The sequence below is a fragment of the Alligator sinensis genome, unplaced genomic scaffold, assembly GCF_000455745.1.
Source record: "Alligator sinensis unplaced genomic scaffold, ASM45574v1 scaffold755_2, whole genome shotgun sequence".
In the NCBI taxonomy this organism is placed as follows: domain Eukaryota; kingdom Metazoa; phylum Chordata; order Crocodylia; family Alligatoridae; genus Alligator; species Alligator sinensis.
This window is the reverse complement of record NW_005841883.1, coordinates 2,208,631-2,225,566: the sequence shown is the minus strand read 5'-3', so window position 1 is coordinate 2,225,566 and position 16,936 is coordinate 2,208,631. Positions and strand designations below refer to the sequence as shown.

General features: G+C 42.5%; 1 protein-coding gene across 1 annotated transcript in view; it reads right to left on the bottom strand.

Annotated features, from left to right (window-relative positions):
• The window catches only part of MPP4 (membrane palmitoylated protein 4), a 55,608-nt gene that overhangs the window by 14,089 nt on the left and 24,583 nt on the right, over nucleotides 1–16,936 (bottom strand). Inside the window, exons 8-16 of the mRNA XM_006017691.1 lie at nucleotides 16,772–16,843; nucleotides 16,019–16,260; nucleotides 14,264–14,328; nucleotides 13,051–13,068; nucleotides 10,794–10,832; nucleotides 9,389–9,409; nucleotides 7,141–7,155; nucleotides 2,143–2,184; nucleotides 1,166–1,336 (exon numbers count right to left, since the gene is read on the bottom strand). Of these exons, the coding sequence (XP_006017753.1) occupies nucleotides 1,166–1,336; nucleotides 2,143–2,184; nucleotides 7,141–7,155; nucleotides 9,389–9,409; nucleotides 10,794–10,832; nucleotides 13,051–13,068; nucleotides 14,264–14,328; nucleotides 16,019–16,260; nucleotides 16,772–16,843 (685 nt within the window). The remainder of the gene's footprint in view (nucleotides 1–1,165; nucleotides 1,337–2,142; nucleotides 2,185–7,140; nucleotides 7,156–9,388; nucleotides 9,410–10,793; nucleotides 10,833–13,050; nucleotides 13,069–14,263; nucleotides 14,329–16,018; nucleotides 16,261–16,771; nucleotides 16,844–16,936) is intronic.

Below are 16,936 nucleotides of genomic sequence, written 5' to 3'. Positions count from 1 at the left end.
TGCTAGCATCACAAATTAGCAGTCTAATTTGAGGAAATGCAAAGTATCTACAGTTCCCACTGAATTAAAAAAAAGTTGCCAACATTCTGCACCTCAAGGTGCAAGACATGTCACTCTCCAGTCCTTTAAGCCATTGTCGGGAGGCACCAAGACCAGTTTGAATGAAAAGCTGGTTATCACACAATCTAGAGAGGACAAGATTTTTCTTTCAGCACAAACACCCTGGAATGTTGTACTTAGCAACATCAGAAGCAGCTTCCTTTTAGTCGTGAAAATCAAATTCTACTTTTGAACCTGCAACCTGTGACGCAGTAATATTCACCATAAAAATCCTACTCAATGCAAATTTTTATCTTTTAGTTTTCCCTTCTGCCTATGACTGAAATAGTATAGACTGAATTAATGTCACTTGAAGTGCCTGTGGGTTCTTAACCATAATCTTAGACCACAAGATACTTATCAGAGAGCATTTATAAATATTTATTTTCATGAGGCAAAGATTTCTTAGGGAGGTATCTTCTATTGGACCAACTGCATGGTTGGGATAGACAGATGTCTTACATTCTGTCTATGAATTGCTTGTCTAATTCTATCCCAACCATGCAGTTGGTCCAATAGAAGATATCGTCTTAAGAAATCCTTGCCTCTCATAATTCCTGGGCCATCATGGCTACATCATCACTAACACTATTGTAAGTATTTTCTCATCACTTCTGTATCTGAAGTTTGAAGCCGAACAGTTTCCCTGATAAACTGTACTTCCATCCGACATTTCTTACTCTAGTCTGTTCATAAAGTATTTGCTCAATGACATTTGGTTTTTTTTTTGTTGTTTTTTGGGGGGGGGGGCATTAAAGGATTTTGTTTCAGAACAGAAGCAAAACATATCCATAGACTCAAATAAAAGCTGATGGATGGCAAAAAGAAAGTTAGGTAAAATTTTGCACTCACCAATCAAAGAAGCATTTTAAAGAGTTAACTCTAAGGCCAAATTCAACAGCCACTGTAGTCAATGGTAGGACTCACAGAAGGTTAAATTTCATATTCCACAGGACTTTCATCAATATGATACTTTGCCTTCTGTATTTAGGAGAACCTGTAGGATTTGCATAAATAGGTACATCCCTATCTGTGGGGCACATTACTGTCAGTTGCTACAACATACCTACTAGCACAATCAGTCTGTTTCGATCAGAAGGATGTCGCTGGTATCTCACCACTTCTTCATAAGGGGCTGCTACTGTGCTGTAACAGATGCTGGGACACTGGGCATAACAGGACTGTTGGACGTTCTGGGATTTCCTCCGGCACAGACGCATGCTTCTTCGGAAACCAGCTGGAAGGAGCAGAAAGATACTGCTATTAAATCCATGCACTGAGTGCAGGTGAAAAAACACTAGTTCCATTTCACATAAAACACCTCAAGTTTTGCCTTTTCGAAAAGGAAAACATTAATTTGTTTAGAGTACTTGATACAGCAACTTGGTGGAAATCACTGAGCTCTGAAAGCAGTTATAGGTGAGATTTTCAAAATTACTTAGCACAAGGCCCATTGAAAGTCACCAAGAATTTAAGACCCAAAGAAACATCTCCAGAATAAAGCATGGAGGAGATTTAGTTAGAAATGGGCGATCTAATCTGGACATTTTTAACTGGCTTGAATTTTGTCTAATCTCTGAAGTGAACACAAATTTATTTCCAGATTAGTACCATTCATTTACCTGAAACAAACTGTTCCTTGACCTAGCAACCCATCTGAATGGAGATCTCACATAGACTATATGGCTTTGAAAAGTCCCCTCGCACAAAAGCATGAGGTATGAGGCACGGTCTGTCACAAAAGCTGGCCCTACCTAAGTTCATACCAAAGGAAGGGAACCTTAAAGACTTAGGTAGGAGGAGGGTGCCAGATTACACTAGCAATTTATTGGGGAGATTGAGTCACTTGGAGAAGCAATAAGGAAGAAGCTAATAGGAAAAGGTGGTCTCTTGGGATCTAAAAAGCAGAGTGAATAAAGATGGGATCAGAGAACCTTTGGGGCAAAATTCAGGAATGCTCCTCAGACAAGTCAGCTACATTCAGTTCAGCTTCAAGACAAACACACAGGCGAAGCCAAACCTGACTTGCTACTCACCACATACCAATAAAAATCCTTTGACCAGAATCACTGAATTCCTCCTCTTCTGACAGAGGGAAGGCAAGCACCCAGGGGAAAAGGGGAGAATATTGAACAGACAATGAGCTAAAACATTTGTTATTCTAGAACATGAAAGAGTAGGTATGGTCATAATGTTTAATTTCAGTTATATTAAGTACAAAGGTCAAACACTGTACAGCAGAGTCACATTGCATCAACGTTTCCATTAAAAAAATGTAGTACATCTCATGCTAGTTAATTTTAATATCGCAGTTTTTGAATGCTGGAACAAAGTCATTCTTTTTCTAAGAAAGTTGTGTCACATTGTTTTTATGCATGTATAAGCAGAAGAACTATGTCCAGTTTATGGTCTCCAGGTGGAATCTAGCTGCCATGAACCAATATTAAAATAATTGGAAGTTTGGTGGCTATAATACTACTAAATCTTTTAAAAACAAAAAACAGAACTGCACAACTCAACTCCTGTCTACGACTCCAACATTTGAAAACCACAGCATTGGGCACTTAGCTGCGTTCCCCACTACTCAAGCTAACTTTGTAATCTGTTTCCCTTCAGTTCTTTCTCCTCTGAAATGCTGTGCATCTGACATGGCCTTTCAGATCTGTACACATCTGTCTCCTTAAAATTCACTTATACTGAAAGTCTCTTGAATACTACTCCCTCTTTGAACCTTGAAAGCATTCATAAAGGCTTAGAAAATGTATTACAAACAAGATGAATTAAAAATGGTTAGGAAGAGATCTCTGACAGCAGTGTTTAGATCTCACTTCCTACAGGAAGCTGTACCTTGCTATGCTGTTTGTTGTTTCATGAGCACTTAAGTGGCAAAACTAAAAGTGATTTTAGGCATTGTCCTTAGAGAATGATCTAATAGATTTTACTTTTCACTTCTCTTGGATTCTTAGAAAGTTTGCTTCCAGTGTGTGTACATGCATAAATGTATGTGAGCAACTTGCTGTTTGTGATTATAGTGCTAAGACTTTGCCAACAAGTAAATTGGAGAACATGCTCTGAAGATAGGCTAAGATTTAGACAGGGTATGAATTATGGGGCAGGTAGGGGGGACGGGACTGAGCCCACCCCCACAACAGAGACAAGAACCCCCCTGCAGGCCAGTCAGCATGCCCACCCCCCTGCAACAGCCCAGAGCCCATGTACCACTGTGTGCAGCCCCCAGCCCATCCCACACCGCACCCTTCTAAGCAGCCCAGGTGGCAGCAACAGCTCTTAACGCAGGAGCAGGCAATTATTTTGGGCAGAGGGCCACTTACTGAGTTTCAGCAAGCCATCAAGGGCCACATGACAGGCAGCCCAGGGCAGATAAATGTTAATTTTCTGAATTTTTTAGGGGCCCCATGGGCCAGATAGAATGGCCTGGCAGGCCGCCTTCGCCTCCCAGGCCGCATTTTGCCCACCCCTGTGACCTAATGGCTGCCACTGGCCCCAGCCTCGCGGTACTGGTGGGGACCTGTGCACACAAGCCCGACCCTGGCCAATTTTTTTTGTAGACCCCTTACTGCCCCCCCACAAGAGACAAAGTGTAATTCAAACCCTGGATTTAGATAAAAAAGGGCACTTTTACACATGCTCCAAAGTGTTCTGATTAGAACATATCGGAGCAGCTGAGTCTGCTGGAGCGTTCTAATCAGACTGTTCCCCCATGATGCAGCATCTTGTGTATTCAGTGTCCCCATATGTCACAATGGTGGTGGTGGTGGTGGGGTGCTTTAAAGCTTGTTGAATAAGCTTTGGTTTAAGTGCCCCAGCTGCCATGTTGAAACATGGGACACTGAATACATGCGAAGCTATGGGTGTTTTAATTGGAGTGGCTCCTGGGAGCTGCTCTCATTAAAATGCAGCCTCCACCCCTACCTTGGAGCATGTGTACAGAAAGTAGCCTAGTTACAAAAGATAACAGATTTCTGGAATAAAATTGCATTATCGTCTGCCTAAGTTACTTTTCATGTTCATAGGACCATAGCAAAGTAGGGCTGGAAGACACCCCACAAAGCCATTTAGTCCAGCCCCCTCCTCAAAGCAGGATCATCCCTGACTAAGCCATCCTAGCCAAGTGTCTGTCCAACCAGCTCTTGAAAACTTCCAAGTATGGAAATTCCACAATTTCTCTAGGTAGCCTACTCCAATGCTTGATCACCCTCATAGTCACAAAGTTCCTCCTAATCTCCAACCTACATTTCCTCTGCTACAGCTTGAGGCCATTGCTTCCAGTCCTTCCCCTGCAACCACAGAGAAAAGCACATCTCCATCCTCTCTGTAATCACCCCTTAGGTATTTGAAGACTTATCAAATCTCCCCTCAGTCTTCTCCTCCCAAACTAGAAAAACCTGGTTCTTTCATCCTTTTCTCATAAGTATTGCTTCTCAGAGCTCTAATAATTTTTGTCCTTTTGCACTGGACTTTTTCCAAAACATCCACATCTTCTTAAAGTGTGGGGCCCAAAACTGGACACAGTACTCCAGGTGAGGCCTCAGCAGTACTGAACAGAGTGGAAGAATCACTTCCTTTGATTTGCAAGTGACTCTTGTTGATTCAACTCAGCATGCTGCTGGCGGGCTTTTTTATTTGTTTGTTTTTTTGTGGGATGGGGCAGGGGTTTGCCACAACACTCTTGGTTCATATTCAGCTTCTGGTCCATTGTAACCTGCAGGTATTTCTCCATTGCACTGCAGCCTAGCCAGTCATTCCCCAGTCTGTATATGTGCATGCAATCGTTCCATCCCAAGTGCAGGCGTTTGTATTTGTCCTTGTGAATTTCATCTGATCGACTGCAGGCAACTTTCCTATCTATCCATATCATTCTGGATCTTAGCCCTACCTTCCAAAGCATCTGTAACTCCACCCAACTTGGTGTCACGTGCAAATTTGCTAAGTGTGCACTCAATCCCACCATTCACATTATTAATGAAGATGCTGAATACTACTGGGTCTGGGACAGACCCAGGTAGACAGTACTTTCATCCAGTATGTATTTCCTTAGCTTACTAATAAGAATATCATGGGAGACAGTGTCAAAAGCCTAGCCTTTCCGAAGTCAAGGTATATCACATCCACTGATCTCCCCAGTCCACAGACCTGTCACCTTACCATAGAAGGAAATCAGGTTGGTTGGACATGATCTGCTCTTCATAAATTCATGATGGCTACTCCTGATCACCTTGTTAAAGTGTTCCCCCACTCTGGAGCACATGTATAGGCATCCTATATTTGCTCCTTTTCAGTCATCCATGACCTCACTTGGCATCCATGAATTCTCAATGAGGATAGCTAATGGCTCTGAAATTACAAAATTACCTTAGCAATTTTTTTCTGTACCCTCTTGTGCATCCCATCTGGCCCTGCTAACTTGAAAGCATCTACCTTCTCTAAGTAAACTCTAACCTGTTCTTCTGCTTCCTAGGCTGTTTGTCTTCTTCCCTATCTTTGCTGCCAACCACACTCATCATCTAGTAGCTGCCCGTTTGTGACGACTGAAGCAAAAAGGCATTAAATACTTCAGCTTTCTCTGCATTAGTCTTCTGTATCCCATACGGTGGGGGCAGAGGGAGGGCAGTCAAAGATATGGTTCATTGGCTGGACACAGTCTGTGAAGCCCCATCACCCTATCTCCAGTTTTACCCTAGATCTGGGTTGGCCCATGCAGCACAAGATGGACTGGCCTCACGTGTTGGGCTTTGGAAAAGTGCTGCAAACAGTGCCCACTCCAGGATCCATGCTACATGCGACACTTTCTCCCAGCCTGTCTAAAACTCTGCCTCATGGGCCTTCCATTCCAGGATCTGTGCTGCACACAGCATCCCACCACCCCCAGCTGGTCCAGGATAAACACTGTATGCAGTACCCACTGCAGCCAGACCATGTCCTGTGCTCCAAACAGCACCTGCAGTCACCACGTGCAACATGGGGCCTGGACCAGCTAGAATGGAGTGCTGTGTACAGTGAAGATCCTGGAACAGGGGAAGGGGGCGGGGGCACTACATGCAGGGTATGCACCATGTGTGCTGAATCTGGCATGGGGTTTATGAGGGTCTGTGGGGCCAATCTAATATTCCTCATCCAACCTGCAGGGCCAGATGAGTTTGATACCCCTACCATAAGGGACATATGATTTCTTTGGTCTTTCTACTTTTGATATATTTGTAGAATGCCTTTTTATGACTTTTTTCATCCCTTGCCAACTGCATTTCAAAACGTGCCTTGGCCTTCCTAATTTTCTCCCTGCATACCCATGCAATACTTTTATACTCGTCCCTAGTACTATAACTATGTTTCTACTTTTTATAGGATTACTTTTTGAGTTTCAACTAATTGAAGAGACTGCAGTCTAGCCAAGCTGGTCTGCTGTTGCACATCCCTTTCTTCTGGTATATTTGGCCTCCTTAAAGTACAACCAGATTTCCTCGGCTGCTTTTCACCTCAGACTTGCCTCTAAGATAATCTTCCAGTTTACTAAAATGCCATTCCTTCCCAAGCTTCTTTCTTTTCTCTTGTTGGGCATCTTTCCCTTACCAATACTTTCCAATGTGAACAAGTAAATAAACCAATATACTATAAATGGGTTGATTTATAGTATATATACTATATACTCTCTCATAGTTTGTAGTAATTTTCTGATTTTAGATTATTAGACTATAAGACTACTTCCTATGGTTGTAGGGACAGGACTAGGAACAATAGACTCCAAGTACAGCACAGGAAACATAGGCTGGAGAATTTCTCACTGTGGTCAAGTGTTGAAGCAGGCTATCTAGACAGTTTTGTGGAATCTCCATCCTTGGAAGTTTTCAAGAGCAGGTTAGACAGACACTTGACTAGGATGGTTTACTTAGGTATGAGAAGGCAACAAGCCTTGATCAGGGGCCAAAACTAGATGGCCTCCTGAGGTCTTTTCCAGCCCTCCTTTTCTATGAGTCTAGACTGCTGCTGAATATCTATAGGAGGCAAAAGAGATTTTAAAGTTACCTTCTTTAAGCTCCTCTGAAGATTCAGGTAAATGTAATAAAACAGATGAAAAATTAAGCAAAGTACAAGTGTAGGTGGTCAAACTGGTCTAATATGGCATGACATTTGTTTCAGTTTGAATAAAGACTATAAAATACACAAAGCATGTACCTTGTACCACAAAGTGTGTGTGCAAACCCTACAGCCCTGTAGCAAGACAGTGCACAGGCACAAGGCTTGTCTCAGACTGCTCTGCAATAGTGTACTTAGAATGCACACCTTGTAGCTTGCTCAGTTACTGAGCTGGGGTGATCTTTAGCCCAGGTGTGTAACAGGGCAGCTCAGGACCCTGGGTGGCAGAAGCAGCAGCAGCAGCGCAGCTGACAGGCCATGGCTGTTATTTTTCTGCCCCAACCACACTGCCCCAAAGGGTGGGCTCCCCACCTTAATTATGCTATTGCTTTGGCCTCTTATCTCTCTGGGTACACAGAAGCAGCAAAGAGGACTCAGAGAAATCCATAGGATTTGGGGGAATAACCCAGGAATGCAGCTATTGCAAGGGAAAGGAGAAGAGGGGTCCTATAAAATTTAGGTTAAGCAGGTGAGGAAGAGCACACATTCAAATTTGTTTGAACCCTGTCCTCCAGAAATGCAGCAGGAAGATGAAGGCAATTAAATTAAGCACAGCAAGTATATAGTTTGTGTGAAACAAGACATTTAGAGGGATCTAATTTACAGTAAAAGACCAAGTTTTGCAGAGCTTCTGGTATCCAGCTCACTGTATGAGGCAAGACTTTCAAAGTATGACTGCACTGCAAAAAGTGACTTTGAAAAAGAAACAAAAGGTTCCACAATAATGTCTCTGTGATTTCATACCCAATATGCTCAATGTACAACAAGCTAAAGGTTTTTAGCTATATGCCAGCCTTACATATTTAGCTTGGGGACTTAAGAATCTGGGAGTCTTAATCCTTCTGATTCATCAACAGTAACAAAAAATACTGGGTGCGTCTACACAAGACTTAACTTCATATTAGCCTAGTTTGACTGTGAAGTAAGCATGTGCCTGCATGTACATGTGCACATGCTTACTTCACAATAAACCTCCCTAATACAGAGTAAAATTTGCTACCTGCAAATGCAAGTTGCAAATTTATTCAGCATTAGTAATAGCACTGTAGTGCTTGTACAGATGCCTAACTGGGAGCAAAATCTGGGAGATAGCTCCCTGTTGCTGGGAGCTGCCTGCTGCCAAGGCAGGCTCTGCCACAGGAGCCCGACTGGGGACTATGTCCCCCTGCCCCGGCAGCAGAGAGCTGCAAGCCTCCTGCTCTGAGATCATGATCAGGGGGTGGGGGCTGGGAGATCCTTATCTCCCAGCCCACACTCCACCATTACAATTGGGGAGCAGGGGGCTGGGAGACACTTATCTCCCCCTACCCCTTCCCTGTAGCTCTTTCCAAGCTCCATGCCCCTGATGAGGGAGCCAGGGCCAGGAGCACCCTGTTGCCAGGACAGGGGGATATTGTCTCCGCCCCAGCAACACACAGTCCCCCAGGGCCCAGTGCTCACTGTCAGCCCCTGGGCTAGCACCTGGGGGAGCCTGGAGTTCCCCCCGGTGGCAGCAGGAGCCCACTGCAGGGATGAAGGGAACTGGGAGCTAATTTGTTCCCTAATTACTTCCTGTGTAGACACCATCCTAAAAACTCTTGCTCCAGAGTAGTTTACTGCACAGTTTACTTCTGCATGTAGATGCACCCACTATGACTAAGCCCTAATTACACCTATGTAATCCCATTATTCCCTTTGACACTGATGTTAGCTTTTGCCTTCAAGATTTGTATGTGTTAATTCATTAGTATTTATGTCCCCCTGCCCCAGCAGCAGGGACCTTCAAGCCCCCAGCTCCCAGAATGCAATCAGGGAGCGGGGCCTGGTAGATCCTTATAGAGTGTGTAGAGTCGAAAGGGACCACAATGGATCATCGTGTTTGACCCCCATCCTTATCTCCATGAACCTTGATGCACAAGGTGACTGAGCTCTCTCTTCCTTCTTTACAGAGGTAAGAAGAACAAACATTTTTGTTGCTAAAGTTACAAGATATGTCTCTAAATAAACACAGAACAACAGGTCTATTGAAGGTGGTGGTAACACCTTACAAAGCTAATAATAAATGCAAGTCTTTTTTAAAACCACTTGCTTGTCTGTTAATCTTTTTGGCAGTAAAGATAAGGGGGGATTAGAATTAGGTGGGAAACATTTTACTTACCAGACTCAAATATTTCTTCATCTTTAAGTCATCCAGAAAGCAAACACAGCGTAGGTTTAATTTCAATACTATTACTGTTTAAGGTAACTTAAAGATAACATGTAAGAATTTTTTTTCCTTTTAACAGCATAGGGACCACGTTAAGTTTTTAAGCTCCTAACCCCTACACTTACTTTCACCTCTTCCTAAATCAATTAGAAATAAGCTTGAACTACAGAGTGAAGATCTGAAACCAAAGCCATCAAATCTAAAGATGTTTGTATTTTCATTTTCCTCATCCCTACTTTCAATATAGTGATTCAGCTTGTAGTACCATACATAAGGTCACATACAAGATTATGTTCCAGACATTAAAATAATGCAACTGAAAGCAATGACAGGAACATAATCTCCAACTCAAGCTCTCTGCATTAAGAAATAAGGAAACAGACCCTGAGCAATGTAGAAACATAAGAATTGCTAGACCTAACATTAGGTCTCTAAGGGCACATCTATATGTTGCTATATGGCGACATTGCTATAGCACCGTGCTTTACTATTTCTTTTTGAAGTACTGAAGCACGGTGCAGTACAGGTGGGTACTGTGCTGTACACATGGCGCACAGGTAAATTTCACTGCTATGCCACTATAGTGGCACACTATACCTAGGGAGCATGCCACAACAACGACGTAGCTGGCAATCACGTGTAGGCACATGTGATTGCTACATCACTGTAGCATGCCATATGGTGACATAGCATGTCACTACATCGCTGTAGGGCAACATGTAGATGCACCTTAAGAGAAGCTGGAACTTGTTGCTTCTGATGGTAGCACAAGAAGTCCAGCAGTAAGCAGTATGAGATAAGCTGTCTTCAAGAAAATGTCTGCTTAACTTCCAATTAGTAAATTGGTGTAAGCCCTAAAGCTCATACCCTTTCCAAAACTGTCTTTTCATCATTAAGTCAACACTGGATAGACTTGTTATAAACATCTAACCCTTTTTGGCTCTTGATAAACTCCTCAATTCTTTTGACAATGATTTTTACAAACTCTATAAAACCACAGTAACTTGAATATTCCAGATATAGTGAGCCAAAAATCAGATGGGTTGCAGCCCTTAGATTTATAATCTGCTCAGTCAATTGGCTGGATTTCATTCAGTGGTATGTTTTAGAATAGCCATTATTTTCATAACACCTTATTTACAGCAGAGATCCACTATAACCGGAATGGTAACCTATTCATACAATACATCGAGATAGTTTGGAGCTTTTACTTCATATTTTTACTTAATTAAAAATAGAATTTCTCTCTTGAATGACTATAAAATAGATTCATTCTGTCCAAGAAACACTTATTGACTTTGTCTAGTTGTTTTATTGCAGCAAACAGAAAAAAATCCTCTCAAATTAAATCAGTTACCTGTTTCTACACACTTCTCATCAATTTGCATGTCATCTTCTGCTGATGATCACAGGAAAAAAGAACAGAAAAAAGTCCCTGAGTTCAGAATGCACTAAAAAACACTTGTAGATTCAAGACCGAACTCAAGTCAGAGAAAATTAATCCTCCTTGAAATGCAAACCAGGTTAAAACATTTCCCAATGTTTCAGAGTGTTCCTCCAATGTACTATACTTTCTCTTCAGCTAGGGAGAGGAAAATGGTTTCTTATACCAATGCTCAAAAGAGTTCCCAGCTGGGAAGCAAAAATGAGCTGTTTGCTTGCAATGAGAGAGGTATTTCATGTGAATTTTGTATTCTTATTGTAACAGGGAACCCTAACCCTGTTACTAAGAGACAGGGTGGTCCCTTTAAGTCCAGAACCTTCCAGTCACAGCCGACCGGTCAAGTAGGGGTTAAGGCTCAAGCCCTGCCAGCCAGTCACGTGACAGGAAGAGGAAGGCCAGGACCCTACAAATGGCAAGTGGAGAAGGCCAGAGGGGCAGCAGGGAGGTGGACTTTCAATGAGTAGGGTGCTGTGGCTGCAGTCTCTGTTGAAAGACTGTGCCATGCCCTGAGCCATCCTCATGATCATCTAAAGTAAGCAGGCATGTTGCCTCTCTTGTTTCTGTCTTATCATTTTTCCATTATATGGCCTTAGAAGCCTATGTTTTGTGTTGAATGTTAAGACTGGTGGTTTGAGTGAGGCTATTTGGTGAAGGAGGAGGCCTCATTGGGGGCCCACTGCAGTGTGGGGGCCCTAGTGCCAGAGAGGGTGCAGTATTTGGGGGTGAGCAGACCCCAGCACCACAGAGGGTGCAGGAGCCTGAGTGAGTTTGTTTTTTGTTTTTTTTTTTAAAGAGCTAGAGCCTGGGAGTCAAACCCTGATTAGTGGGGGGGAGGAGGTGTTTAACTGACAACCCTAGCTGGAGAGAGAAGGGGTAAGCCCACAGCAGCCAAGACCCCAACATAAAGAGAAATTTACAAATACCATCTGTGAGGCTTGGGCTGCGGTGTAGGGGAGGAACGGAGCTGCAGATAGCGCCCCCTGGCATCGGGGCAAGAAATGGGCAGCCTCCTGCTTAATTAACAACAAGGTGTGGCAGGAGAGAAGGGGGACGGTTGACCCCTAACAGGTGGACAGGGCCACCAGTAGACAAACCCCAAGCAGGCCCCCCCAGTTACACTTATATTTCAGAGGAGTTATTTGTGAAGGATTCCTATACCATCAACAAAACATCACTTCCTCCCCCCATGGCTTCTGTATTTTGCATGCGTGTTTAATTTCTTTAAATTTGATGAGCAAGGACAGAATTTTTTAAATTAATTGTTAAAACTGTTTTTCTTTTAATAAACCTTTACTGGTTTTAAAACTGAAGACCACCTCCTTATAAGTTTGTTCTCTCCATTATACAAGTATCACTGCTCCGTTGTTGGAGATCCACACAAGAAATGTGGTGTCTATGAAGTAGGAACAGCTTGGGGTTTCAGAGGCTGATGTCCTGGGGGTTTTTTTTATTGTCTCAGACTAGCCATATGAAGGAGCCTCTACAACGCTTGTGTTTACTGTTTGTGTAACAATTCTTTACTAGACTGGTCACATTTCCACCTCTCTCCTCCATATCACAACTATAATTAGATTCAATGGTCTTTAGGACCAAAAGAAATTTCTGTGGAAGTCCTGTGGTCTTGTCATATTTTGTAGCTGAAATAAAAAGGATGTAAGTTTCTGTTTTTTGAGGCCAATAGCTTGCAACAAGTTGGCAAGATGTTTCTCCCCCAGTACCTCCTACACATTTCCCTTCTCTCCTTTTTCAATGATGCTTCAGAGCTTACTCTTAGGTTTTATTGCCTGTTTCAAAAGGGAGAGAATGGGAAGGAATTTTATCCTTTTTCCAAGCTTCCATCAAAACTACTACTCCTTCATATCCTACAATGTGTGGTCTGGGTTTTTCTTCCAAAATATAATCGGCCAGACCACAAATGGCATGCTACTATTGTTTTAAATAAGCAAAACAACATCAAAGCATGTGTTTGATCAGCCTATTCAGGAAGCCCAAATGATACATTGTCAAAGAGAAAACTGACCCAATCAGTTCTAACATGCTCCCTTACAACTGACTGGTGCAGAATTTAAAAGTCTGCAAGCAGTCACCTTTTTGTACTTTAAGGGATCAGGCAACACTGGACTGGTGAGCCAAATCTAGGTAGTGAAATGCAATGTAGTCCATCTCTTACCTTCTTCCACAGTACTTACTGTTCATAACAAATCCATTGAAGTGGGTAAACAAATAAAAAAAAAATCAATACACAATTAGAAATATCCAATGCTGTGGCTATTTCACAAAAACTAAACTGCCAAAATACTCTAAGAAGACGAAGATAGTGAGTAGTGACTTAAATTTTCAAATTCCCAGAGGGACAAGCTCATCTCTATCACCATAAGGTTTTAGCAAGTGATTATGCAAGCCACAGAAAAATAGACTTGAGAAAGGCAAGAGAGAGCAAAAGAAAAATATCCCCCATCTAGAAAGTAACTGCACATTTAGAGCCATTAAAATAGTTTACAAAGAGAAACTTTCCTAACATTTCTTTACAAAAAAAGATCTAAGAAAACATCAAGTGATAGGTCTTCCAGACTATTAAAGACAAATTGGTCCCCTTAAGTTAGAAGTTAAAGATGGGCAGCATACATGCACCAATGGGAATAGTAGTTTTAATAAAAAGAAACCAATATAAAACCAGTAGCATAATGAAGGAGGTGGGGGCTGGAGCAGTAGCCCCAGGAGTCAGTCTGGGGGTGGGCAGAGCAGGGCAGGAAGAACTAACAGCAGCTACACTGCTGGTCTGGCAGGCACCATGCTGCCAGGGGCACAGCCACTGATGCTGCTCAGTGTGTGGCTGCTGCCCAGGGTTCTCAAATATCAAGTTATGCCTTTATATAAAACTATCTAACTTACTCTAAAAGTGGATTTTTTACAATGATAAGAAAAATGCTGGTTTTTGGAAGAATGAAGATGAAGTGGCATGACAGTGGTATACAGACTGCTATCTGTTCCCTAGTCTCATTTCCATAGAAATCTGTGATGGGTCCAACTGGTACCTCAGGAGACCACAAACACTACAGATTTCTTTCTAGCAAAACTTATATATAAATGCCCAATCCAGGAGGGTGCAGAAAGAACACTCCCAGATAAGATCAGATCCTTACTTCCATGAGATCAGATCCTAAATTCACTGCATTCTGAACCCTACAACAATACTGTTCCTTATTCAGACACTTCTGCCACAGCCACATATTCCAATATGAATTCTGCAGCATTTGAAGCCACAATTCAATCCAATGAATGCCTCCTTGGAAAATCTAGTTGTAAGATTTTGCTTATATACAGCAATAAAAGGAAAAAACCTTCCTTCCCCTACCCCAATATTTAGAAAATTCTGTACTCACGTATTGTTGATCTGAGACAAGTATAGGGCTGGAAAGGCTGAGACCACCAGAATTCTCGCTGCTTCCTGAACAGAAAGGAAACCATCACAGTAGGTAAGCAGTTCAAGTGGCTGCCTAACTAGCTGTTCCAACCTATCTGCACATGAAATGACATCCATGAGCCTGATAAGGTCTGGTGCCAAGCCACAAGGTGTGGAAACAGGACTAGTGTTCTACCCAGTGCACCAAGTGAGGAACAGAGTCCTCTTTCACTGCCAATACTCTACAGAAGAGGTTGGCAATCTGTGATCCATGGCCTGAATCCAGCCTGTGGAGCCATTTGATCTGGCCTGTAGACATGAAGCTTTAGCAGCCAGATTGACCCGGTTCAGAGAAGAAGTGAGCAGGCATGTGAAGTATGGGTGCTAGGATCCAGGTATCACTGCCACTTTTCCCCAGCAGCTGGACTGGGGAAGTATCCTCCACCCCTGCTTTTCCCCACAGCAGCATGGGGTGAGTGTCTGCAGCTGGCATGCAACCCCATGGTGGCAGGGGAAAGCAACTGCTGCCAAAGCCCACCTCCACTGCAGGGAAAAGCACCAGCTGTGTACACTCTCCCTGTGCTGCTGTGGAAAAAAGCAGCAACCATGGGCACTTTCCCCGTGCCACTGCTGGGAAAAGCAGTAGCAGTTGTGGCTGGGTCCTAGCACCTGTGCACCTCTGACCTGAACTAGATTCTCTCGCCTTCAGCCTGAAAAGGTTGCCGACCCCTGTTCTACACTACTGGCTTGCATGTTGCCTTGAATTCATATAGATGACTGAGGAAAGCAGTGTTATCTGTCATGTAATACACATGCGTGGAAGCAGGAGAAACGATTTACTCAAGTCTCTCTGGCACAGGACCTTAGTATAAGTATTATGACCATGTCTTGGTTTGAGTGCCCTCCAAGTTTAAATTGAATCAGTACATGGTTATCTAGCATTACTATGAGCCCTTGTAACACTGGGGGTGGGGGGTGGGGGTTGTTTTTTTGTCTCCTGATGGGTCAACATGTTTATAAAATCAGGCCAGAGAAGTGTTTTTGAGGTGTCTCTAGGCACCTATGTCTGAAAGTGCCCTATTTTAAAAAAATTGTGGCATGTAATATGCATAAAACAATTAGTTACTGATTTTTCTCATTTAAAATGAAGAAAACTGCCAGCTCATCTCTGAATATCAAAACTGAAATACCACGAATGCCTCAAAGAACACCCTTAAAATATCTTCCTTAGAAATAATTATGGCCTTGTGACATAATTCTGGATTCTTTCACCTTTCCTGTGAAGAACAATCCTACAAAATTAAGCATCATAAAAGATGGATTGGACAGAGATTATTTATAAAGTAAGGCGTCTAGCAGGCTGTTGGTGCCAGCGTGAAGTCCCTTGCCTTGAGTTGCTTACAATCTGATTTAAGATGAAAGAGATCAACCTAAGACAGAAGATGAACTTAATATCCTGTTTCCTCATAAGTATCCTTGGTAAGATTTAAAATAGAAAACAGACAAAGTGTGGAGTTATTTAATCAGACAGCCAATCTTTGATAATTATACAGTCCTAAATTGGTGACAAACCCAAGTGACTTGCTTAACTTTTTTGGTAGTGTTGAGTGATGTAGTAGCTGTGATGGTCTGTAAAACATGCAGGTGGCAAGAATTTTTGTGGGTGATATCTTTTATTAGACAAGATGCATTTTTTTTTCCCTGTTTGGCATCAAGAATCACCAAGCTTTCTTACCTCTTCAGAAGGTGGTTTGAAGGAATAAGCCCAGCACAGGTGTTAAGATCCAAGGCTTTCTTTGCCTGCCACCAGAGCACATCATTCTGGTCAACTATCTGAAGGATTTCATGCCACCAGAGCACATCATTCTGGTCAACTATTTTAAGGATTTCCCCCTTTTTAAAGGGCAAGCCTGCATCAGCACAAGGAATGGTAGGGTCTTGCAGGGGGCAGTAATCTGCCATGGCTCGCACATACAGCTGTTATGCAACACAGACAAAAGTGAAGGAGATGTTCCTTGGAGCAGCTACAAAGCAACACTATAATATACTGACAATCAAAATTACTTGATACAGCTACCAGGGTGGGAGGCAGGAAGAAATCAATGAAAGTTTTGCCATCAACTTCAATGGGAACAGTATGAGACTCAAAATCTCAGTTGTTTTCCTGATCAAGAAAAATATCAGCTCTCATACTGTGAACACTATGATTCTCTCTCTCTCTCTCTCTCTCTCTAAATTGCTCCAGAAATGCCTTAACTACCTTTCTGTTTCCCTAATCCCATCCTGCTATCTTTAACTGCATTACTAAAGGCAAATTTATTTAATCAGAGGCATATGTGCACAGTTATGACATTTTAACAGGGAAATCTGTGAGCTGCTTCTAAGTATTTTTTCTCTTCACATATACTGGCCCATTAGTCATTACTGCAATGAGAGTAATCTGGAGTCTACAATACTAGTAATCTTAAAACACATCAGAGAATCTTACTGTTGTCTGGTTGCTGACTGCTCGATCAGAAACTGGAATTAGTTTAAACATTATTGTTCCGTATGACAGAGCCTAAAAAGATTCAGAAAGTTAAAATGTAGCATGCTATCAGTAACACCCTAAAAGGAAAATAAGTTTCATCACTTCAGGACTAACAAAGGATTA